Source organism: Ostrea edulis, chromosome 3 (genome assembly GCF_947568905.1).
Source record: "Ostrea edulis chromosome 3, xbOstEdul1.1, whole genome shotgun sequence".
NCBI lineage: Eukaryota > Metazoa > Mollusca > Bivalvia > Ostreida > Ostreidae > Ostrea > Ostrea edulis.
The window spans coordinates 66,331,859-66,358,362 of record NC_079166.1 but is presented as its reverse complement, the minus strand read 5'-3'; the positions used below and the strand labels follow the sequence as shown (position 1 = coordinate 66,358,362).

The window sequence follows — 26,504 nt, the reverse complement described above, 5'->3', positions numbered from 1 at the left end:
TGAAATAGTAACTGTTTAAACTGATTACATTATACTACAGTAAATCTTGATTAGTATAACCTTCTGTAATTATTCCAAAACACTGTCAAAGTGACGCCTCATTATAAATTCTAAAACAAACCTAAACATAATCCATGTACAAAAACAACAACTGCATTACTAATGTGTAACATACACTTAAATTGGCAGAAATCATTTAATATGATAAGCTTAATTTGATCGAGATTGAATTACTTCGTCAGCTGATTTCAAAATGGCGCACACATGTATTACCCAGCTGTACACTGTAAAGGTTTCCATTTCTATCACTCATGTCCTTTATGAATAAAACAATGTGCGAGAATTTTCAAGTCCTAGATTTAAAGTCCTTTTTTTTATGATAAATTTGATAACTTATACAAACTTCAAAATTAGGTAGTTTAATCTATATGCTTTGAAAACAGCTCTTCATATATCAAATTCCTTATAACTTATTTTGTTTGTATCACGCAATCTGATTGGCTGATCAACATACTTTTTATTCATTAACTTGCTACATGTGTACATAAGGATTGTAATGGCATTATTACTTGACGTTTATGTTTAAAATTTATCCAAAAATCATAAATAAAAGTTTTCATTAATCAAGTGATAAAATGAATTTTCAAAATCAAAATAAATTCAATACCAAAGTATCTTATTAGGACATATAATAATTTGATGGAAATTACACTTTTAATACACTTTTCTGCATTATTTGCCCCATACTAAATAAATTGTGAAATGAATTTGTTCATACATGAAAGGTGAAAATAACGAACAGAGATCAATCTCATAACTCCTATGAGCAATACAAAATAGATAGTTGGGCAAACACGGACCCCTGGACACACCAGAGGTGGGATCAGGTGCCTAAGAGGAGTAAGCATCCCCTGTCGACCGGTCACACCCGCCGTGAGCCCTATGTTTTGTATACAACAAAATCACATATATTGTATACAAGTCACCTGCTATACAGTGTATACAGTCATTTACTTCTATATTCTGTCAGATGATCATTCAAACTTACCACTTTGCATAGCTCTTTTCTCGTACAGGAGCGAAGGCCTCAAACCTGGCCACCTCGGTGTAATCCTTCCCGGTAGTCTTAGCTACTTCCTCTATGCATGCCTGCCACTCATCCGCCTTCCGTCCTGTCCAACACTTTGCCAGTAGACATCTGGAGACAGTAACCAAAGAGAGTGTTATATATCAATCCAAGTTAAGTATGCAGCATATTTCCGGATTAACACAGACGCATGTATTTAAAACTCTTAAATAAAATTATCATAATGGTATTGTTACAATGTTTCATTTAAAGATCTATGTATGTATTTTGAAAGTTTCAGAATCCAATAGCTTTACATTATTTTCACTGCCTAGAGCGACGATCCACTTCTCTTTTATAAAAGATATGAGAAGCAGTTGGTCACCTTAGCTAGGAAGATGACCAGAAATTGGAAAATGATTTCATGCACATGTAAACAAATGTCAAATGGACCAACCACCACAATTTGTAAACCATCAATGAAAATGTCAGTTCTGAATTCTTGGTGCTCTACTACAGTTTGGAATTGATTTTTTAAGTTTATGATACCTGTTCAGATTCACAATTTGTAGACCATGCCTTGCACCTGTCAATCCAAAACCATTCTCTACATTGAAATCATTATCCAGCAGCATGACATCACAGATAACTCCGTCCCTGGGGCGCACGTACGCCAGAAAGGAATCCTTCAGGAACAGCCACCTAGCAGAAGAGACCATCAAATTCACTCAACAGCATTACAGAGATTACACTATACATGTACATGTAGGAAGTAAGTCATGTGGAAAAGATATACAGTTACTGTAAACAAACAAAAATATACACAACACACATCGCACGCCAAATTAAGTACACAATACACACAAACAAACTAAAGTGTGCAATACACAAAGATTTATGAAACAAGTATGCTTGGACAAAGTAATTATCAGTACTGAAATTAAAAATACTGCAGTACTTTCATTATCGGAATATGTTTCAAGAGCAAAGATTGGATAGTGATAAAAACAAGAGTCTAAACTTTGTAGATAAAGATCTGGTCTTGGGACATCTACCTGCACAAGTCGGTCACTGACCATGATCGATAACAGATGTGGAGTACTTCAATATAACCATTCTTAAAACAACTGATTATTAACACAGCAGACTGTTAATCTACTGCACATTAAGAGATAATTCAATATCAGTCATTTCAAATCAACTGAAATTTTCAAAGACAAAAAATATTGTTTTGATTTAAAAATAAGCAATATTTCAAATTAACCAATTTCAATATCAGCATGCAGAGTGAGTTGCATGTGACATTTAGGGTCCGGTCTAAAATCAATCTAATTAAAATTAGATCCTATGATCCGCTCATCTACTATCGCTATACACCTATGTGTAGCGATAGTAGCTAGATGAGTGGATCATAGGACCTAATTTTAATAAGATTGGGTCTGAAACATTAATATGGCTTGACAAGCCTTAACCCCAATCATCTTTCAACTTTTCTTACCCTCACCCAATATCACATATTTCAAGACAGTAACCATTGCATACACTGCACATACCAATTACCTGCAGCATTTAACAGACAAACACACAGACCTTTTTTTCCATCGTCCAGCCAGATGGAACTTTCTCAGACATCCACAGCATCCAATGCTGATGTGGCGACCCCCGGAACATTTCATCACCATTCCCTCTTTTCTTTTGTGTCCCAAATTTCCAACAAAGGATAAGTGGCTGACCTCAAAAAATTTCAACTGTAGAAAAATAGAAATCATTTTCACAAATTTCTCATTATCTGCTTTAAAAGATGAAAGAAATGGTTTATTGACATGTCAGAAGACAGTTTACCTAAACAATATATGTCTTTAAGTTGATCTTATCATGGGTATATATAAGCAATGGTGGCTATAAGCAAGGAGTAATTTACATACAATTGGTAATTATAAAGCTGATCATGCAGAACGTAAACTTCAAAGTTTATATAGGCCTACACTCCCTGATAAAAGCTATATATTTATTTCTTATATTGTAGTACATGTATATAGGTTGTAATTATAACAATATATTGTAGTAAATGTATAGGTTGTAATTATAACAATATATTGTAGTACATGTAAGGTTAAATTGAAAGGTCATGGCTTTTATTGAGAAATGAAATACACTGAAACAGCTGGAGAAATCATTACTAACAAATATTTAATTTGGTATATGTAAATATAAAGGCATGTAAAGTGTTAAATTTGCAACTAGCTGGACAAACTTTGTATGAGAAGTGGAAGAAGAATTCACAATAAAACACTATGTCCCCCTTCTGGGAAGGGGGACGTAACAAGAAGCCCTCAGGCCTTTTCAATCACCTGAGTATCAGTTAAAAGTATAGATCACTAGCCCCAAGGGCTACAAAATCTAGAAAACATTTCCTGTTTTGAATATTTATCCGGTAAGTTAAATTCTGATATTCAGCAACGGCATAAAATAAGACGTATTCTTAAAACTATGAATGATTTGGACAAATTCTAGAGTCAAAACCCTGGGGTTGCAAAAGTCACAAATCCTTTTCTGCTTTTCCTAAATATGTATTTAGTTTTTATACTATGTCAGCAAATTTAAAGCAGTCTTTCAATTATAATCACTGCAATAATTTTGGCCCTGCATCATTGATCCAAAACCCTTAACCCAAGGATCATGAAATTTACAATTCTAATGGTAAAGGACTGCATGCCTATACCCTTTGTAAATATCTATTTAGCTTCAATAGCATTATAAAGAAGATACCATTTAAATATTTTACAAATACAATGTATACACTACAAGGGCAAGTCAATAAGTAACCAGCCTATCCCATTTCCGATTGACCGCCTCAGTCACGATTTCCATGCCTTGTTTCAATTAATACATGTTTTATACCTGGGTACAAAATTACATGTGTATCGAGTCATTCCTTAATAAGATATTGAATGTCAAACATGGCTAGTGATGCAAAATTTTAAGACATGCTTTTCATCTAAAGTTGAGTACCGTGCTATAATTTGGTACTTGTATTTAAAACGTAAAACAGGCAAGGAAATACACGGTGAGTAAGCCAATGTTTATGAGTCTTGATCTGCACCATCTTATGCTCAAGTTAAATTCTGGGTAGGGGAATTCAAACGCTGTAGAACGTCTTTAGAAGATGAAGTCAGGTCCGGACACCCACTGGATGCCACAGACAAAGAAATGCATAAGAAAGTTTAGGATCTGGTATACTCTGATAGGCGAATTCAGGTGGAAGAATAACACAGACATTAGGCATTTCACATGGTAGCATTTCAACAATCTTGCATGATCATTTAGAACTGCCATCCGTGATAAACGCCGAGGTAAACTCTTTAAAGGTGTTTTGCTGCAACAAGACCAAGCAAAGTTGCAATGGATGCTGTAGAGCGAAACAGGTATGTATTAATACCACATCCTGCCTATTCGCCTGACCTAGCTTCTACCAACTTCTTCCTATTCCCAAACTTGAAAAAGGATATCCGGTATGATGAAGAAGTAGTGACGGCAGTTGAGGAGTAGGTCAATGGAAAGGACCCAGACTTTTTCAGTTCTGGGCTGATGGCACTTGAACACCGTTGGTCTAAGTGAATCACACTAAAGGACAATTACATCGAAAAAGAAGAGGTGGATTTCAACCGGAAATAAGTTAGGCTGGTTACTTATTGACTCGCCCTCATATATACCAAGTTTGGCCTCACTCTGAAGTCAGAACCTCTACCCTGGGGATCATGAAATATACAATTTTGGTAGAGGCCTTCCTGCTCTACATAATTAGACATTCAGTCTTTCTTACAGATGTGTGGCTGTAGAGAGGAAGCTTTTTGAAAATTTGTCAATTTTTGGCAGTTTTTGCACCACCTCTAGGGTCCTGGGGGTGCAGGAGTCCTCAAATTTACAATTTAATTATATTATGTCTCATTTGTCCTAAAGATGCTTCATACCAAATTTGAAAACAATTGGAATGGTAGTTACCAAGAAGTTTAAATAGGTTGAATTGTTAACACATTTAATCACCGATACTTTGGCCCCACCCTGATACAACTCCCCCTACCCCTGGGATCATGAAATTTACAATTTTGGTAAACAAAGTGCCTCCTCTTTCTGAATATCCATGTAGATTCACTTTAGTTTCGATAGTACTAAAGAAGGCCGGTGCTATAAACACTATATAATATTACCAAGTTTGCCCTGACCTGGGGGTCAGAACCTCTATCCCGGGGATCATAAAATTTACTAATTTTGGTAGAGGCTTCCCTGTGCATGCTCTACATCACTATGCAATTAGTTTTTCTTACAGATGTGATGTTGTAGAGAAATTTTTAAAACTTGGTCAATTTTTGGCAGATTTTGCCCCATCCTTTCTTTTGCGCCCAGGAAAGCAGGAGTCTTGAAATTTGAATTACATTTCGCTTGCTAAATTCATACCAAATTTGAAAAGAATTGGAATGGTATAGTTATCAAAAAGTTAAAGATTTCAATTGTTAAAGTATGTACAACCTATGACGACAGACGCTAACTAATTGCAATAGCTAGGTCACCTGAGTTTACTCATGTGGCATATCATAAACGATGAAACATAGAGATGTATGAAATACATGAGCTTTACAAAACAATGATCCCATATGGAAAGAGAATAATCAAATACTAGTTACTTCTAGCATATAGATGTTCCCCACAGGACAGGGAAGTTATACACGTATATTAAAGTTAACATAGGGAAGTAACCTAGCTAGAATAAAATGAAAATAATTAAGTGAAGTGGCCGGACTTAATTAATTTCCACAACTGGAAATATCCACAGTACCAGCTATGGACTCCCTCAGTTTAACACCCCAAATGTAAGTAACAAATTATATCATACCATTCATAAATTCATTGAGAGTAATTTAAACTGAAAACTATCATTATTTAATCTATTTTATCATAACTTTCTACATTATAGTTACTGTATTTATTTTGTCAGTGAAGCGGGTATACAGCATATGTCAGAGTCTGTATTTGTGGGACTGTGTCGTACAGTGGGGATCTCACAACAGGTGGCAGTGCGGAGAGATGTGGCAGACATTTGTGATATGGTGAGGAATCAAGCAAGAACAAGTAACGAGATCATGGAGATGAGGAGTGGAAGTGACAGAGAAGGGTTCAGAATGAAGGGATCTGATATTGATACCATGTATTGGTTTAAAGACCGAGTGATCTGGGACTTATCTCAGACCCAGTTTTACAATGTACACAAACAAGCCCCAATTCTCTCTGTCTCTTCTGAAAGTCCACCTGGATTTACTTTACTTCAATTACTGACACCAAGAGCAGAGAGCAGAGTTATCTCAGCATTAGTCACAATGAATGGTGGACATTATATATCTAGTTCTAAATATAGAGAAATCACATGTTCGCTTGTATTGCCTAACTCTACAGTACATGGTCCATGTGGCAGTGGAGTTTTCGAAGGATCACTAGAATATGACACTGCCCACTGTTTTGCTAGTGACTTTTGGCCTCCGTCTGCCTCGTCATGGATAGACAGATGTCACACATGGCCCCAGCCACAGGTTGTTCGGGATATAGTCAGAAGTGGATGTCACTTTGTAGCAATAGGACACAAATTAGGAAATCATGAAAGCAATGAATGGAGAATTTCATTTTCTCTGGCAGAACAAAAACTTGTGTGCTCAATGAACCACTGTCAGTTCTTAACCTACGGTTTGCTGAAATTGTTCCTAAAAGAAGTAATTAACAATGGAGTAGGTGACAATCAGAAATTACTGTGTTCCTATCACATGAAGACAGCAGTTTTTTGGATGATTCAACAAAACACAATACATAATTGGTGTCCACAGAATCTTCTGAAATGTTTCTGGTACTGCTTTAAACTCATCCTTAAATGGGTGTATGAGGGAATCTGTCCAAGCTTTTTCATTCCAGAAAACAACATGTTTCTCAGTAATATTCATGGTGAAGCACAAAACAGATTATTTGTTAGACTGTTTGATTTTTATAAAATAGGTTTAGCATCCCTGCTACACAGTCCCTCCCTCAGGTCCTATATTGTAAATGTCCTTTACAACCCCAGACTCAGTATTTGTACAAATGAACATACTCTGGTATCTGAGGTTGAGTTTGATAAAGAAATGTTTAGAGAGATAATTGAAAAGAGTTCACTACCCTTATCAGACCTTTACCACAGTATGAAGTACCTAAACATAGTAGAACAGTTGACAGTCTCACCCCTGACACAGTATCAAGTTCTCATGTTACAGGTACTTACAACCTCCTTCCTTCAGAGTGCTGCTTTTACATTACAATACATATACAGTAGCACTAAAAACAAGCTGATGTATATTGCTGAAAGAATGTCCTGTCAAATGTTGAAACTCACAGCCAAGTTTGGGAGTATTTCTCACAGGCTGTACATTGCAATGTATTATTACAAGACACTCAGATACACAGAAGCTTTGTCTGTGATAGAGATGACAAAGGTCAACTTAGCACAGCCATATGTGATGTATGACGAGACAGTAGACACAGAGAGGTATACCGAGGCTGTAGGGGGACAGTCCTGGTCTACAAAGTTAAGAGATGCTGTAGCATTGGATATCATATTACACAACAGAATCATTTATATCAATGAATTAATGACAGAGCAGATGGTTTCCTTACAGAACCATAAACCTGTATTGCACATCCCACCCCTAGTTGTGTTACACATGCTGGAATTCCTGTGTTACAGACATATTGACACAATGAGAGCAAAAACAGCTCTTAGTGATCTACTGGTCCTCCTTTACCATGATCAGGGGGTGTATGTAGCTGTGGGCTTAAGAGACATATCATGGCAGATCCTGGGTATCTGTCAACAGATCTCGGGGAACCTCCAGGCTGCTCTATACTCCTACCAACAATCACTCAGGCAATTTCCACTCCATAAAATACAAAGTGCTACACTGATGAGAATACATGAACTCAGATTTTAGTACTGTACGTCAGTTTATGTGGCTTTGACTATTGATACTGATTTACAACAATTATACATGTACATCAAACAATACTATTTTACTCGACCATGCATCCATGTTTAAACTTGTGCAATTTTTTTCAATAAGAAATAGAGAAATATTATGCAATTTAGCAAGGTTTTTTTTTTTAAAAAAGGCTTTGCATGGGCCTAAGAAACTTATAAAGATTTTATATATTTGTATATAGTATATTGTTACTTGATTGTCATATAATTGCATTAAACCAAAGCAATATATGTCTATCAAGGTTTCAATAAACTAAAGTAAATCAGTCAAGCAATTCAAATGTGAGGACTTCAGATATTTGTGTTATAAGCTGCTTAACATGGAATAGATATGCTAGCTGTTAGCTTAATTCATCTATGCCATATCAGTTCATCAGTACACATGGAACTTAATTCGTATGTCAGTTTAGTTGTTTACACCTAAAATCCTATATTCTCACTGCAACATGCTATAAATGGCATATTTTGGCAAATTAAACATAAATCATTGAATATTTTTACATCAGTACATGAAACCCAAAGTATCAGATTGGATTCGAAAACTTGCACTAAAAATCTTCATGCTGAAACTATTTTGTAAACAAATTTATAGATGAACATGAATTTTCAAACCAAACATGTACTAGATGTTGGAATCAGAAAGAAAACTGAGAAAAATAAAATCAATTGAATTATTATGAAATACTTTATGCTTTCAGCCCATAGTTGCTTTACATACAATTATGTATATTTATAATGCATTAGTTTTGTATATTGTGAAAGCTTAGGTCTCTCTTGCAACCATTTCAATCAAAGTTATACAAGCAAGTCGATATTCAATGGTTACAGGACAATATAATTATGGAAAATACAATGTACAATTCCAGAACAAAAGATATTTCTGCTATCTACCCCAGTATTGTCAATAAAAATTAATTATATATTGTGTTACTTCTCTTTGTTGATATTCTATAATGAAATGAACATCTCTCCAGCTCTTTAAAAGTTTGAAGTGAGAGAATTTGTTGTAATGAAAAGTAACCTTTCAATATATACATGTAAAGTTCTGAAGAGTGACTAAAAGTAAAAATTTTGAGTGAAAACATCTTAAAAATTGACAATAAAATTATCTATAGCAACACTTTGAGTCTACCTATTTCAAAATTTATGCATGAATATATGCTGAATTTGAAATGTGAACCCTAGAAAAGTAGAGTAGCACTCCTTATATTTTGTCAAACACATGTTACAATCAATCACCGACAGTGTCCTTGACCTCTAAATCAATAAAAAAGAGTCTTCCTCTTTCCATATTAAATCATTGTAGCCATTCAAGCTTGTACGAGACTAACATCTAAAACAGTACTTTATATAGTTACTATACAAAACGTTTTCCCAGTTGTTATCAAGAAGTTAAAAATGCTCAATTGTTAACACATTTTATAATCCCAATACCAAAACCCTATATCCCTGGAATCTTGAAATTTACAATTTTGGTAAAGGACTACCTGGTCCTTCTAAAAATCCATTTAGTATCAATATAGCACTAATAAAGATGTACGTTATTTAAATATTTTACACATAAACATAATGTATCAAGTTTGGCCCTATCCTGAAGTCAGAACCTCTACCCTGGGAATCTTGAAATTTACAATTTTAGTAGACTGAGGCCTTTCTGCTCTGCATTTAGTTTTTTTTTTTGTTTTTTTTTTTTGCAGATGTGCAGTTGTAAAAAATATGATTTTTGAAAATTAAAATTTTTTTAGAAGTTTTTGCCCTGCCCCAACGACCCCAGGGTACAAGAGACCTGAAATTTACAATTATGTCCCAATCGTGACACTAAGCTGTTTTATATCAAATTTGAAAAGAATTTGAATGGTAATTATTCAACAGAAGTTCAATGTTTAATTGTTAATGCATTTACATGTAGTCACTGTCAGACCATTTTAGCCCCACCTGGATACCAATTATATAGCAAAACCTTTACCCCTGGGATGATGAAATTTACAATTTTTGTAGAAGATTACCTGTTCTTTTTATCTTAGTATCAATAGCACTTATAAAGATGTAATTTAATTGTTTTATGTATAAACTGTATGCATATACCAAGTTTGGCCCCGCCTAGGAGTCTGAATCTCTTTCCTCAGGGGATCATAAAATTCAACATTTTAGTAGATGCCTTCCTGCTCCATATCACTATGCATTTAGCTTTCCTTACAGATATGCTGTTCTAGAGAAGTTGATTTTTGACAATCATTTTGTGACAGTTTTTGTCCTGCCCCTAAGGCTCCAGAGGTGCAGGAATCCTCTGAAATCCACAACTTGTGTCTCATACAATGTATGTGTCCCAAAAATACTTTATACCACATTTGAAAAGAATTGGAATGGTAGTTATTAATCTAATCAATCTAAGAAGTTAAAATATGTTCAATCATTAACACATTTAATCACTTGACCATTTTGGCCCCATCTCAATATCAAAATCCTAGCTATCCCTGGGATCATGAAATTTACTATATTGGTAAAGGACTACTTGATCATTCTAAATATCAATTAATTTTGAATTTAGTATCAATCACATTAAAGATGTTTTACACATATATACACTATCTATCAAGATTAACCCCACCCTGGAGTCAGAACCTTGATCAATAGTACTTCAGGAATCATGAAATTTACAGTTATGATAGAAGACTATACCTACTCTTTCTAAATATTCATTTAGTATCAATAGCTTTAAAACATTTTATCTATTAAATATTTTACAGATAAAAACTTTATACCAAGTTTAGTCCTACCTTGGAGTCAGAACCTCTACCTCGGGGATCATGAAGTTAACAATTTTGGTAAAGGCTTTCCTGTTCTACATCACTGTGCATTTATTTTTTTTCTTACAGCTAGCTGTGTGGTTGTTGAGAAGTTTTTGAAAAAAATATCAATATTTGACAATTTTTGTCCTGCCCCAAGGTCCCAGGGGCGCAGGAGTCCTGAAATTCTCAATTTATGTCCCTCTTGTTTAAAAGATGCTCCAAACCACATTTGAAAAGAATTGGAATGATAGTTATCAAAAAGTTAAAAATGTTGAATTGTTAATACACAATGGACGATTGACAATGGACACTGACAGCCTAAAAAATTCTAAGTCCAATAACTACGTTACTACAAAATGATAAATCCGAAAGTCAAAATTGGTCTTCTTCTGCCTAATCCAAGTATCATGTACAAAATTAATGAAAATCATCCTATTAACAAAATTAAATAAATTTTTGCAGGCCATAGAAAGTGCTGATGGACAGACAAAGTGAATACTATAGAGTACCCGTTATATGGAGGGGTCCTAATGATGTCACCAGATGATCAAACTCAACAATAAAATCATTCTTACTCTGAATTAGTTACCGAGACTTGGCTGCTGACATGACATGTCATAATAGTCAACAAATGTCATAATTCTGTCTATACATATTTCCTTGTGTGTTCATACTTATAAGCAGGTGCACACAGCTGTCAGTACATTTCCAAAAAAGTTGCCTCCAGTGCCTGATTGAATTATGTATTGACTATATTATCATACGTGAAATTCAGTCAATGAGAGATTATGACGACTCTAGAATGAATCTAATTAGACAAACAACTACTTAACTACAGACAGTTGGCAGAAGTACCAGAACAATTAAAAATGTTGCCATACCTACCAGTACTTCCTTTTTATTTATTTATTTTTCTTTTTACAAAATAATATTTATCAAAAATATTCATTTTAAAGCCATTTTTATCCAATTTAATATCAAATAAAATTAATACACTCCCATTCATTATTTGTCACACAAATGCCAGAGTTTATGATTTAAACACCATTAGGACAAAAACATTTATTATACTTTCCTGTAAAATATTCGAATTTGATTGGTTGAGAAACATTTGAAAAAAACATATTACCCTCTGAGAACAGAAAGCACGCGCTCCAGGGTGATAGTATCTAGCAACGGATAACAGTACTTGACAACGGGTGTCATATCATAAAAAATTATCACATGCATCAAATTTATGCGCGTACGGTTCACTGTAGATTGTTAGATGACGTCGTTTGAGGGTTTGTAATGAACGCGAATACCTGCATCGATATACGAAATATCGCATGACAGTGATTGATCAAATGTCAACAGACGTAAGTCTTTCTGCTTTGCTGTTTATATAACATTCAGTATAATAAAACAAATATTGCATACAGTTGAGGGTAGCATTGAAAATTTTCACCCCTCAAGAAACCATCAATTGTCAACCTCAGCTACGCCTCGGTTGACAATGGTTTTCTCGGGGTGAAAATTTTCAATGCAACCCTCAACTACATGCAATATTTATATATTGGCTCTACAGTTTTCAATAGAAATAAATACAGTGTAAATAGAAACTGGTTGACAAATAATATTGTTTGCTTTCAAATCAATCAATCTCTTCAATGTCAAAGTTATTTGAAAATCAAAGTAAGAACCTAATGACTCCGAGTTTTATAGCATCATGATGTTTATAACAAATGGATTAAAATGGTTTGAAATAAATATTTTGAATAAACAGCATTTTGTTCATGAAAAACATAGCAGAATTTTTAAGCATCTAGATACTTTAATTTGGCCAGTATGCATTTCTAAATGGATTGATTTTATAAGCAGCTACTCACGGTTTCTATATGGTTCCTATATACACTGATATCAACAAGAGCTTGCAGGTAGTCCTCCAGATGACGCTGTAAATAAATTTGTTAAAGATGTGTTTCATTTACAAGAACTCTATTTTTGTGTATTTTTAGGACTTTGTATGATCATGCCCATCAAAATCTACATTTGTGCATTGCCCGGGTTTCAAACAAGCATATTTTGGTATGAATTATGATGCAATGCAATTATCATTAATTTGATTATGATGAAGAACCAAATTGTATTTATGACATCATAAAGATGAAGTTTTAAATTGCCACAATTTTTGGTACGTTTAGTTCATTAACACAAAATGGCTATTTTTCGGACAGCTTTTCTTCCAGAAGATATCAAGTGTAGACTTAAGACAAATTTCATATTTATACCATATGGTAGATTTATTTTTAAAGTACATAGTAAAATGTTGTTAGTCCAAAGCTGCATGCCTGTGTTTTTGTATCAGAAAAGCATTCACATTAATCTAGCATTTTACCTTAACTTGAGAAAATTTTAAAAATGTCACTTTTGATGCTATGTACTCAAAATCACTGCAAATATCAACAAATGAATCTATATTAACGTGACATCTTTTACGAAACATTAAAATACTTATATAGTCTTTCTTTTTATTATTTCAAACATACATGAAGTTCTTTGCGAGTTTACTCTGATGTGAAAGTAAGGTTCTCACTAATTAGTATATAATATATTCATGCATCTGTACCAATATATAATTATGTAGTTGTTGGATGAATTTATAGCATTCACACAAAATTATCTTGCCAGTGCATATCAAACTCATAATGCAAATTCAGATATACATATCTAGTCTTGCAAAATATAAGTGATTTATTTTACATGTACAAATGTACTTGTAACACAATATCTATTACGTATAAATCTACCATTAAGACCACTGACACGGTATAACAACAGAAGCTTAATAGGAGAAATAGTTATATTTAAAATTTTCAACCCCTTTAGATTTGACATTTATTTTGGTCTATACCTTTCGTTTGTCGTAGTCTTTCTCCGTTCGGACCATGATGTCTGGTTTTTTAGGGAATCGTGGGACTTTTCGTGTTCCGTGTAGAGACTGGCGTCTTTCTTTGTGACTGTAATAAAGAACTTTACACATTATCACAGACTGCTAAGCTACATGTATGAATTAACTTAAGTAACTTTTCTACAACATATAGGCATAAAATTTCAATATTTTATTTCATAATTGATCATAAAGCTTCAAATTAACAACAATTAAATTAGATGTTATTGACTAAAACATTCTTCAATTTAACCATTTGTGTGCTGTTGTTTTTGTCTTTCCTTTTTCTCCCCAAAAATCTGAAATATTATGACATTTACATTACCAGATTGATATATAGTCATAGATTAGGCATATGGTGTGAATTTTTAAATATTTCATAGAATCCTGGCTGACATACAAACTATATAATTATCTACTTGATTCAAGGACAATGGATACTCAAAAAATCATGTCAAAGAAATTTATGAAATAGTTTGTATAGTTTTATCATTGTACATCTATAAATTAAGTTTTTTTCTTAATTTGAATTCACTCTTGTATTGCACTCAAAACTGGATCAATCTTTCATTCAAAACTCGATCTTCATATTTCTGTTGAAATTCAACAATGTGAATTGGATAAATTGGAAAACTCCATGAACTTCCCTAGATATATTTTAACAAAATTGATATATTTCATGATTTATGATTAAAACACCATAATGATATATACTGTATAGATTCCTAAATATACACGAGGAATTCGTTATCTCGTAATTTAGCAAATTTTTAAGAATCACCATTCAAAAAAATAAAATTATATACTCCGCGCTTTTTTTTTATGTCACTGAAATGCATGCAAAAACTCGAGATTAGCTGCATGTTCACTCGCGAATCCATGTTCTCACAATTTGACATTTATGAGAACTTATGCGATATAAATTACTCACACATAAACTGATAGAGTCTATACAGTAGATCTTTAATTTACTCTGTATATTTTGTGCACTAGTATCCACTGACCTTAAAAGTTGGTGATTTGCATATGATCTTTCTGTGTATAAAAGGACGAGTATTTACACATATTAATGTACAGTAAGGCATAAATATTCAATAAAATTTGTATTTTCTAATACACTAAACTAAATCTGACATGTTCTATACCAGGAAAAATCCTACGATTGGTAAGAATGACATATTTCTATTTTATCATCGGGTACCAGAAAAAATTCTAAGATTATAGACAAAATATGACCAAAAAAAAGAGAGTATTTTAAAAATTGTATTTTCAAATTTGATACAAAAATATGGGTGGTTTGCACAAAATCTTAGATTGTACAAGAGCTGGATTAAAACTGTTTCACTGTATTGCCAATGTAGAAAATGTTTAAATTTACATGTACCCCAAGTGCCTTTGAAAATAAAACATGCTGTACGTATTACCTGCTCTGTGTAGATAGACACAGACAGACATTAATAGTGTATATTAGAGGCAAATTAGACAATGTCCGCTGTGATTTATTCTCACCTTGCCACAGTAGTGAAATATATCCAACTTACTCTACGTTCGATTCCTCTGTTGGGCATATTGTACATGTATGTACCTTAAAGGGACTGGTTCACGATTTTGACTTTCTGAATGCAAGAATAAAAGCTACATTCTAAACTTAAATCTGCATTATGTATAAACAAATTAAGACTAGAGTCTTTTTATGTATATACAAACAAACAAGTGAAATATTAATTTTGTAATATATAGCATCTTAATTCTGCATAGTCACAAATTTTAACTTTTAGATGACACATTTTACACAAAGAATGCTTGAAATTTGAAAGATATAATAAACTTAACTTAGATCGATGTTCATTTCTCTTGAAAATTTCGTAAACTAACTTACCGTAATCTTTGTTTACAAACAAATAATGAACTCTCTAAAATGAGCTTCTGTGAAAATTAATGTATAACCTTAATTTTTATGTGAAATCTTTTAAACATGTTAAACAGTAGATTTTGATCATTAAAAATGAAAAATAAAATTTTGAGGAAAATCGTGAATCAGTCCCTTTTTAAAGTATTAAAAGAGCCGCCCTAGGGCGGGAACTTAATACACAGATAAAGGGCTCTGTCCCCATTCATTCATAAAATTTCTGGGAGATGTCTACAAATTGCCCTATTGAATATACATTTCACTTTCTGTTAGAACCTCAGTAGATAATAATAGTAACTATATATATATACAACAAAATCCACAAACCCAAATTTCAGCTTCCTATAAACAATTGAAGAAAAAAGTGTGGTAAACCATGTGGAACTATATTTGACAAAAAGTACCATCTTTAATAGAAATAATTCAACTGTGATGAAATTTTAACTTGATCTGTATAATCTTACAGCAGTAAACCAAATACCCAACTTCCTTAATGAAAGTATATGGTGGAAAAAAGTCTGGAAATATATATAAATTTGATTTTAAGTCCCATGTGATCTTGTAGAAATCACTCATAATTGTTCTGCACATATGGCGAAACTTAAATCTTGGTATGTAAACATACAGTAGTTGACAACACATACTAATACCCATGGGCCTAGAATCGCTCTTCTGATACATTGTAGAACAGGCAAAAATTCTCACTAACCAAGATTCATCAAGTAACAAAGTTTGATGATGTTAAGTCAAATAGTACCTGAAAATTTAAATGTAACTGTCCAAAAGTAGGTCAGGGTGACCTACTTTCGGTCGACACACTGAAGACTCAAGATGCATCAACTGACAAGTCAAATAGTATTTAAATATAGCCGTCAAATTCCAAAAGAAGGCCACAGTGACCTTCTTTTTGGTCGACACACCCCAAAGACTCAAGATGCATCAAATGACAAGGTTTGATAATTGAAGTCAAATAGTATCTGAAATATTCAGATATAACGTCAAATTCCAAGAGTAGGTCACAATGACCTACTTTTTAGTCAACACACTCTGAAGATTCAACATGCATCAACTGACAAAGTTTGATAATTGTAAGTCAAATAGTATCTGAAATATTAAAATATAGCTGTCAAATTCTAAAAGTAGGTCACGGTGACCTACTTTTTGGTCATCAAACTATGAAGACTCAGGATGCATCAACTGACAAAGTTTGATGATCCTAGCTTTCATAGTGTCCAAAATATGCATCTAAAATTGAAAATGTGAAATTTGAATGTCTGCAAAATTCAAAAAGTAGGTCACTGTTACCTACTTTTTTATAAATATGTTTTGAGGCCTCTAGACGCATCAACTTACAAGGTTGACGATTCTAAACCTCTCGGTATCTGAAATAACAACTTAAAATGTATTCATAAATGATTAGCCATAAAATTCAGAAAGTAGGTCATGGTGACATACTTTTCACATGATGCAGTTTAAGGTCCCATGATCCATCAACTGACAACTTTTGATGATCATACGCTCAAAAGTGTCCAAGATATGCATCAAAATCCATTTAATGATAATTAACTGCGAAATTCAAAAAGTAGGTCACCATGACCTACTTTTGAGACAACATGATATTAGGTCCTAAGATGCATCAACTGACAAAATTTGATGATCCTAGTCCTTATACTAAGCAAAATATCAAAGTTTTAACAAACAAAATTTAAGGTCAACTTTGAAGTGACCTTGAGACCACACCCTTTGCCCCAGGATGATGCCTTGAACAATTTTTTATCTGCAACCTATCCTCATCCTTATGCATAAGTTTGGTGATAATTTGCCCAGTGGTTCTTGAGAAGATTTTTTAGCAACCACTACTTTTGTTTGCATTTTCCTAATTATCTCCCCTTGTTAAAGGGTCAAAATCCTAGTTTTAGTACAAATGAAAGCCCTTGGGCCAAGGATACCCTGTGACAAATTTGACAAAAATTGACCAAGGGGTTCTTGAGATATAGCCCTTTTTCCAAAAAGTTGACGCACACCGCACGCCAGACACATGGCCATATGATTAGCTCTTTGAGCCTTCGGCTCAGAAGAGCTAAAAATCCCTTAGATAAACAGCAGTAAACCAGCTTCCTAAATCAAAACATGATGACAAATAGGGCACCACTAAACTGGTACATGATATGCCCACATACATATACATTATTGACCCAGGAATTTGAACAAGAAAGGATTATCCACAAAAGGATTTCGTCGGAGTTGCAATAACAATGTATTTTGCATTAAACAAATCTAAGTCCAAGGGCTGTAACTCCTTCAAAAATAGTGCAGCATTCCCCTTGTAATATGCACATCTCCACATTGTGATCTTTCTTTGTACCAAGTTTCATCAAAATCACTGAAAGGGTTTACGAGGAGTTGCGATGACAAAGTTAAAGGGACACACGGAAAGACAGACGGACGACAGCGGTATAGCATACTACATCTGCATTTTTATGTGGGCATATAAAAAGTGCTGAAAACCAAGTGAGACACTATGACAGACAGAGCATGAGAAAACCTACAGTCTTAGCTCTTAATTTCACCAGTGGGGATCATGCATTCTTCATCAGATATCATAATTTTTTATATTGAATTATCTTTCCTTATAATATTGTCTTATCTTCAAATCGTATAGAATTACCTTAATCTTAATTCGATCACGTATTTCCTGTTTACCTCGAGTGTGTTTCACGCAATGCATTGTCGATTGTTCCAATCATTCTTTTGTCTATACTTCGAGATAGCACACAATGTAAGTAATATATGATTCTCTTAGTCTTTTGAATACGTATTTAGTCTATTTTGGTTTGCTAGCTGTTTGTATATCATCTCAGAATAATTTCTATAGAATGCCGTTTATTATTCACATTAATATAACAAATTTTCTATGGAAGCAAGTTTGCTATAAAATTAAATACAAATTCTAAGTATTTCCATTAATATGCATTATTTCATAAGTTTTTTCATACAATTTATTCATATGTACATGTAATTAGTATTGCTAAAATAACTATGCTTATTACTTAATACTCATGTAATATACCTTAATCGTTATGTCAAATATTTGAAATTTAATAGCATATTTATAACTTCTCTTGTTTTTTTTCAGTCTTTCACCTCATGAAGTGCACAGTAAGACAACACACCATCTTTTTGTGACTTGGGTTACGCTATCTGCATAAGTACTAGCAGAATATAACAACAAACTGTCCTCCTTATATTTAATACAAAAAATAAAGATATATTACTTTGTTAAGTGACCTTAACCTTTAAACAAATATCATTCTTTGTCTAATTCTCTGAGATTGGTTTTTGTGACCTTAAAAGGAGAACCATTCTAATTTTTACTCATACTTTAGACAGGAATCTTCATTGCTAATATGCAAACAGTAGTATATACTTGTACAATATGAATCTGACGATACATATATAACGATCGCTCGACGTATAATTACATCTTTCCCTGAATAAACAGAATAACAGGAGACCCTCATTATTTATGAATGTCTAATCTATACTCTCCGTAATACAACACAATATGCCACATTCTTAGAAGTCAATTCATAGCAAGCTTATCGTACAATAATTATAACGAAGAGGATTTCAGATCATATTCAGGTATTTGTCAGACAATCTGGTCTTCTGATCTGACGTCAATATGAGGTTAATGAACTAATAATATTTCTAATATTCAATGATCAAATATCAAAGCTCATATCTAACTACCTCAAGAAATTCAAATGCTATTGGCAAAAAGTCACCCAGAGCTAGTTTTAAAAAATCAAAAAAAAAAAAAAAAAAAAGATTCAGTGTCAATATCATTAGTTCACAAAACCAATTTTTGGAGCCAAATTTGATAACAAATTGGCAAGGTTTTCAAGATTAAGTTAGCCAGATCGAATTCCAGAAGTTTATGAACACTGCACAACAACTCCAATATGGACTACACAATAAGCTAATCAAGCCTTCAGCTCAAGTGAACAAAATATATTGTAAAAGAATTTTATATTTTATTGTAAACCTCAATCAGATGCTCATGTCCAAGCCCAATAATTTGGCTTCCCTTAATGAAAAATAGCCCATGGGACTAGGAAAAAAATAATGAAGTTTGTAAATGGAAAATATAGTCACTTCAAAACTTTTAAACCATCCTGAATTTCGATTTTCAAGGGATCAAAAATTGATCATCTGTATATATGCACTTGCAACATACATCATCATAGCAGAATATCCTAGCTAGCTTTATTGTAATATGAAAAGAACAGAGCATGGAATGGCAATCAACATTATCAGAATAACAATGCATATATTCTGAAAGATAATCAATCCATCAGATCTTGTCTGAACAAATCCAATTGGAACAAATTGAGACATATTACAGCTTTCATTACTAGCATTTTCAACTATGTTAAACATAGAAATACATGGTCATTTACTGATAAACAAAATTTTAATACATATCCTTGGTCTATTTTATATTAATGGGACATTTTTGTTATCACATACTGTACGATTAAGACAATAAATGCAATATTGATGAGTGTAATGTATAACGTTTAGCTCATTAAGCTTTCTAAGACTTGCAAATTACCTTATGTGCAATATCCTGGGCCATTAATTGCAGGATTTCTTCCCCTTGAGAACACTGGTATTATTCATATTATCTAATAATCAATCAGCATTTAGTCCACAGCCATCTTTTTCAGTTTCTTGGGAATGTGGATGGGGCTTTTACAACTCAAGGAAACATTAGAACCTCTTTATAAAGAGTCCAAATAGCTCACAATTTGGACTGGAATAACTAAATTGAAAATAAGGCATTGCAGTTCCCATGCACTGGGTTTGGAGTAAAATTTTATACCAGGCCACAAATCTGTGGTGGCTGTATTCCTGATATTCTAACAATTATCATTACTTCTGCATAGGACTAGTACTACTATCACGAAGACTACACGTTTCATTGACTTGATGCTGGTGTGCATGTGAAGTTACAGGACTAGTACTACTATCATGAAGACTACACGTTTCATTGACTTGATGCTGGTGTGCATGTGAAGTCTCTTTTGTCTTCGTCTATCAAAAGTTATTGGCGTCATTCTTTAAGTCATGTACCACTAGATGCACTGAGTATACAGACTGGTTAACAAGTAGTTGTGGCACCACAAGGGGAATATTTGTACCCACTATAATTACTATTCCGTGAGTAGTTTTGGCACCACTTGGAGAATACTGGTACTCAGTACAATGTCTGGTACATTAGGACGTACATGTAGTTCTGGAGAAGATAAAAGTGTATAATGAATGCTGACAACATATATATAGACAGACAACGGACTCTCCAAGTGATGACAAAAGCTCACTGTCCTTAGAATGCGAGTCCAAACTGGTAACAAAATAAAACAATGCTTTTACAATACAATGTAGCATTTGTTGGTGTGTTTAAAGTTTGTTTTGTATTTGATTTCAAAAGCATCTTTTTATGTCCAGGTTTCTATCTAGCTAGTGATTTTATCCTTTTCTGCACTTTCTTCGTTTTAGAATTGGGTTTATTTATAAGCCTTGGTTAAATGGTTTTGTTGGTTAAGGTTTTAAATTGTTCCAAACACGGTGAGTTTATCACTTAAATTAATAGGTGAGGTCCCTGACTGTGTTCTCGAATTGAGAGATTATGCAACAGAACGTTAATTCAACGGCTATTTACATTTTGTCAGCACAGATAGTAGTCTGGGAGTATTTAATTCAGTTCTGCTTTATCTATAACCCTGGATCTAAACAACTGAAGAAAAACAACAGCACAAAATTCTGACTCACTCAACTCCACATTGTAAAAAAAATCTCAGGACTTTTAAATTGTTTTGAAATGTCTTATATCCAATGGAAGACAAAAATTTATGGATTAGTGATAATGGACACTTTATCACAATTCAGGCACCTGAAGTGTGGATGGTGTATATAGATCTTATGCAGATAACCCCACCCCCAACCTAACCACCCAACGAAAACAATAAATATAGAACCAATAACTTCTCCAAAATGTGCAATTTCCCTGCATGCTTATCACTTTCATAAGTCATTCTGAATTAAGTCAGTTTCTATTTTTTACTTACTGTAAGCTTTTGAGATGACCACTTTTAAAGATGTGTGGGAGGAAGGGTAGGGGTTGGGGGTAAGTACATAATTACACACTATCCACATTTCAGGACTGCCTGAGGTCCTGTCACCATTTAAGAGAATGTAATAAATCTCCATATCAGTGATTTTTTTTGTTTTTCAAACTACCACCCCTCCTTTTGAATTGGGAAAAATTAGCGACATTTTCCTCAAATTGGGAAAAATCATTCTTAGTAAATTAAAATGGTAAAGATGCATAAAATAATCAAATAACAATTTTTTTGTTTGAGGTTTATTTCAGATCTGATTTAAAATCATAAAATAAATCATTATTTAACATTAAATATGTATTGGAAGTCACACCTTGTATATATATTATTTAGTTTTTAAAAAAAATACTTATTGTCTAATTTCATAAAGAAAATAATAAATAATTAATTCACCAGCATTTGTACCCATAACCTTGTAAATATTATATTAATAATAAAGTTTCCAAAATGTCTCTCCTGTTTTGTATTTTTCCGATTTTAGTAAAACCCCAATACTGTTGTACCCTCCCTGTTATTAGCCTGACCCTACATAATGGCGGTCAAACTAAATTGTAAACAATATGGCTTAATGTTCATCTGGAAGCTATATACTTCGCTGCATATCTGTTATATGGATGCCTCTATTGTTTTACATATTCTTTACAAAACCTTTTGCATGTGCAGTGGTTTGGAGAATAAAGCTGAAGAAAAAAAAACGTATTTCCTCTGTCAGAAATATACGGTAACCTTTTTTTTTTATTGGCCTAATTTCCCTAGATTTGAAATTGGGAAAAACACATATATATAATTGGGAAAAAATAGCGAATTTTAGTGAGGGGAAACAGCCGAATATCGGTGGCATTTTAGCCCAAAAAAAATCACTGCATATATAAGTTGAATTTCTGCAGGAAAAGGGGAGACATGACATACATAACCAAATGCAATTCACTAAGCAGGTTTGGGAATTTCTCTGGCATATATCTCTACAAATTCTCTTACCATAGAATAATGGGTTGAATGCATCTAGGTGTGTTTTGAGAAACAATTGATTAAAAAATAAAAAGTAATTATGCAATCCTAGATTTGCATGGACTCCGACTCGATCATCAAATTAATTCATATAATACATCTATGTTCTAACAAGAGGCCCATGGGCTGTCATGGTCACCTGGGTATCTGACACACAGTACAATGCAAATTGGAAGTGTTGTGAAATATAGTGCAAGTGTGCATTTTTAAAACTTGAGAACTGAATATCCTTAATATAAACAAGAGGATATTTATTTTTTTTCTTCTGATTCTGGTCATAAGCATCCTCTGAATTAAAAATGAGCCACCACAATATGTTATAATCACTGTTAAGCTATATGTATGGTCCAGACATTTTGACTTTAACCAAAATCACAGAAAAGCATCTGGAAACAAATTATAAGAAAGGGTCACCTTGATATTAAGGAGTGCAGATTTTTTACAGTTGGTCCACTGGGGCCATGAGTTTCACAATCTGCTAGAGCATGTTTATTATCATCACACACTTAGGTTTTGTCCTTGATATTCAGGAGTACAGAATTTTTTTTTTTTTTTTTTTTTTTTTTTTTTTTTTTTTTTTTTTTTACAGTTCGACATAACCATATTTACACTTTTAATTATAATCCTTCATCTAATCAATACAGCTTTGTCCTGCAGTCTGAACCTCTGATTCAGGACCATGGATTTCACTCTTTTTTTTAAAAAAAAAAACACCTCCATTTTCAACTAGGCACTTAGGTTATTTTCAGATGTTTAGGAACACAGAATATTTTTAAACATTTAACATACTTTTGCTTATCTTATAATCTATAGAACCCTGCCCGCACCCTGAGCCCATATGACCCAGAGACAATGAATTTCACAATCTTGATAGAGGCCTTGGTATTAAAACTACGCTCAATATAAAATGCTCAATATAACTGCACCAAGTTTGACTCTTAGATGTTCTAGAAAATTTAAAAAAAAAGGATTTTTTTCTTCAAATTCCACATATTTTTTGCTTTACATGTATGTTCCTTGGTACATCCTTAACTCCTGACCCAATTATCATATAGAGATCATGAATTTCATAATTTTGGGAGATGGCCTTATGTACTTCAATGCCATTTATATGATTTTTCCTCAAGCTTCTCTGGGGTTAAGAAGAAGATTTATAAAAGATTAATTGCATATTCACTATATGATTGAGCATGACCCAAACCCTATAACCCCTGCCTTAGAGGCCATAAATTCCATGGGGTAGGTAGGTTTCTCTGCAAAGTTCAGGAGTAAACAAGATTTTCATAGACTGCAAAATGTTTTAAAAGTTTTGACTCCACCCCTCAGCTCCAGGGGTTTATGTGTCAATAAAACTCATATATTTAAATTTATTCCCTTTGATCATAGATGCTTTATACCAAATTCGATGAAAAATGGCCATGTATGTTAAGCAGAGAAAATGATTACAGATGGACGACAAAAAATATCCATCAATCGCAAATTCACCTCTTTGAGACACTCGATCAGTCTGAGAAACTTAAAAATAAATTTATGACGAGAAAAAATTTGTGCACTTTTTGCAGGGTATTGTGACATGCAAAAGGAAAGGGATTTGACTACCTACAACAGTTACCTTGGAAACCTAGGAAATAAAAGATACACGTGTTTACAACCACTTCTACTGATCAATATATATACAAACACACAAAGAACATACAACATGCATAGAAGTCAGATCTCACAGAAATAATGTTGTTGGTTTTTAAATCTTTACTTGCATAAACACAGCTCATTTAAAAATCATTTGTATTTTTCAGAATATTTTGGAGGACTATATGCCAATGGCCAATGCACACATATAATGACTATCTTAAAAACAAACTGCTTCAAATGATTGCATGTTTCCCTCAAATTTTAATTCAGTTTGCTTTTCATTTGATATCATAATGTCTTTTTATTTACTTAAGAAAGAAACTCCAAAATTATTATCATGATAAATTGTTTTTACTTTGTCCCTTCTCTTAAATAATGAATATTAGATTATATTATGTCATAATCCTTTGCTAAGTAATTTTGGAAATTTGACTGATGGTACACATTTCACATTGCTTGCTACTTGAAAGACTTTCTATTGGTTAGTATGTACAAAATGTATTGCATTTAGTCACATAAATTGCCAGCGATGACTAATTATGTTTTTCTTTGGCAATAACAATTTCCTTGGCAGTAGAATTTTAAAATCTAAATGTTACATTTAGATATTTTTTTTTACCAGAATCTAACTCCCAAATATTTTGACTAATAACAAATTAGAATCTACATTATTTCTAAATTTTGGATAGTATATTCAATGTAATTAATGCATTGCCAAGTTAAATTTCAGAATAATTGCAGATTATTAATTCATATATTTTATATATGTTATTGAAAGTAATCTAAAACCCTGTATCAAATTACTTCAACTGTTGAAACATAAGTTTTCATTACTGTTTATGATTTGAATTCAACCCTGAAACAGCCTTGTATATAGAGCAACCTCTGTCAGAATGTAGTTAACAGATAATTAGTACAACAACTACAAACATACATATCTCAATACTCTTTCATTTACACATATTGACTTTACTAAGATTTGTGTACATGTATGACATTCGAAACTTACGCTTTAGTAGGGACTGGGAATTTATGCTTCATACGGAAAAGTCGTAGTTGCTGGTGCAGGTTGGTAAAGTGCTTGTAGCGCCGTCGGACAGTCCACTGGAATGTGCCATGTTTCACTTGTATGGTATATCTACAAAAAAATCACATTGATAATGACTGTGTTAATGTCAGTTGCTATATTCTGTGTCACATTATTAGACACCCATCCTCTCCCCCTCCTACATTCAAATATCCATGCACAATCTGGTTTATTGTACATGTAATTTGATTCACTAAATGATTTGGGGGGGGGGGGGTCCAACAACTGTCTTGAGACTGAGTGGCAGGAAATGCTATAAAACTGTGTTAGACCATGACACTTATCATTCATTTAATGATATTTATATAATTATCTACATTGTACTTTAATTCATGTGATTCAGCAAATTATGTCACATTTTACTGAATGCGTATTGATTATAGAACTTCATTAAATTTCCATCAGAGGATACACAATGCTGTACTCAATAACCTGCTACATAATTGATATCTCAATCTTCAGCTAAATAATATTGTGGAAGAGATCAGATCTCCAGGATATTTATCTACAGGTGTGTTATCATTGCTACACTGCACCCAGATCTAGCTCAAATAAATATATCAGATCTGATGAAACCATCTCAGGAAAGAGTAAGCATGGGCAAAAACAGGTTTAAATTACCATGTTTGTATGAACAAATCTTACAGTGAGTAAATGATATCACTAGAGGATTTTATCTGATTGTTGTAAGCAAGAAAAAGATAACCTTACAAGATTTAATTACCATCAAATTCAAAGGAAAGTGGTCTCCCATCTACTGGTATTTTTTTGTGTCAGACATGGCAGTTTATTTTAGAAATCTCATTTTTGCAGTCTTAATCCTACCCCCCCCCCCCCCCCCCCTT

The 26,504-nt window shown here is 33.2% G+C and overlaps 2 protein-coding genes across 6 annotated transcripts in view; one reads left to right on the top strand and one right to left on the bottom strand.

Moving 5' to 3' along the window:
• Window positions 1–26,504, bottom strand: part of LOC125675498 (phospholipase D1-like) — a 77,045-nt gene that overhangs the window by 20,523 nt on the left and 30,018 nt on the right. For all 5 annotated transcript variants that reach the window (XM_048913222.2, XM_048913223.2, XM_048913224.2 and 2 more), the window contains 6 exons: window positions 25,582–25,710; window positions 13,800–13,905; window positions 12,775–12,840; window positions 2,657–2,814; window positions 1,616–1,768; window positions 1,049–1,198 (listed from right to left, as the gene is read on the bottom strand). In XM_048913222.2, the coding sequence (XP_048769179.1) occupies window positions 1,049–1,198; window positions 1,616–1,768; window positions 2,657–2,814; window positions 12,775–12,840; window positions 13,800–13,905; window positions 25,582–25,710 (762 nt within the window). The remainder of the gene's footprint in view (window positions 1–1,048; window positions 1,199–1,615; window positions 1,769–2,656; window positions 2,815–12,774; window positions 12,841–13,799; window positions 13,906–25,581; window positions 25,711–26,504) is intronic.
• Window positions 5,858–9,037, top strand: LOC125675502 (uncharacterized). The gene is made up of 2 exons (XM_048913230.2): window positions 5,858–5,934; window positions 6,060–9,037. Exons 1-2 carry the CDS (start codon window positions 5,906–5,908, stop codon window positions 8,068–8,070), a joined length of 2,040 nt encoding a protein of 679 aa, XP_048769187.2. The 5' UTR covers window positions 5,858–5,905; the 3' UTR covers window positions 8,071–9,037.

What these genes read in the sequence shown, in the direction of transcription:
- LOC125675502 (XM_048913230.2), top strand. Translation starts at nt 5,906, where the DNA reads ATGGACTCCCTCAGTTTAACACCCCAAAT. An exon ending in CTCAGTTTAACACCCCAAAT is followed by an intron (nt 5,935 to 6,059) that starts GTAAGTAACAAA and finishes TTATTTTGTCAG; the next exon opens with TGAAGCGGGTATACAGCATA.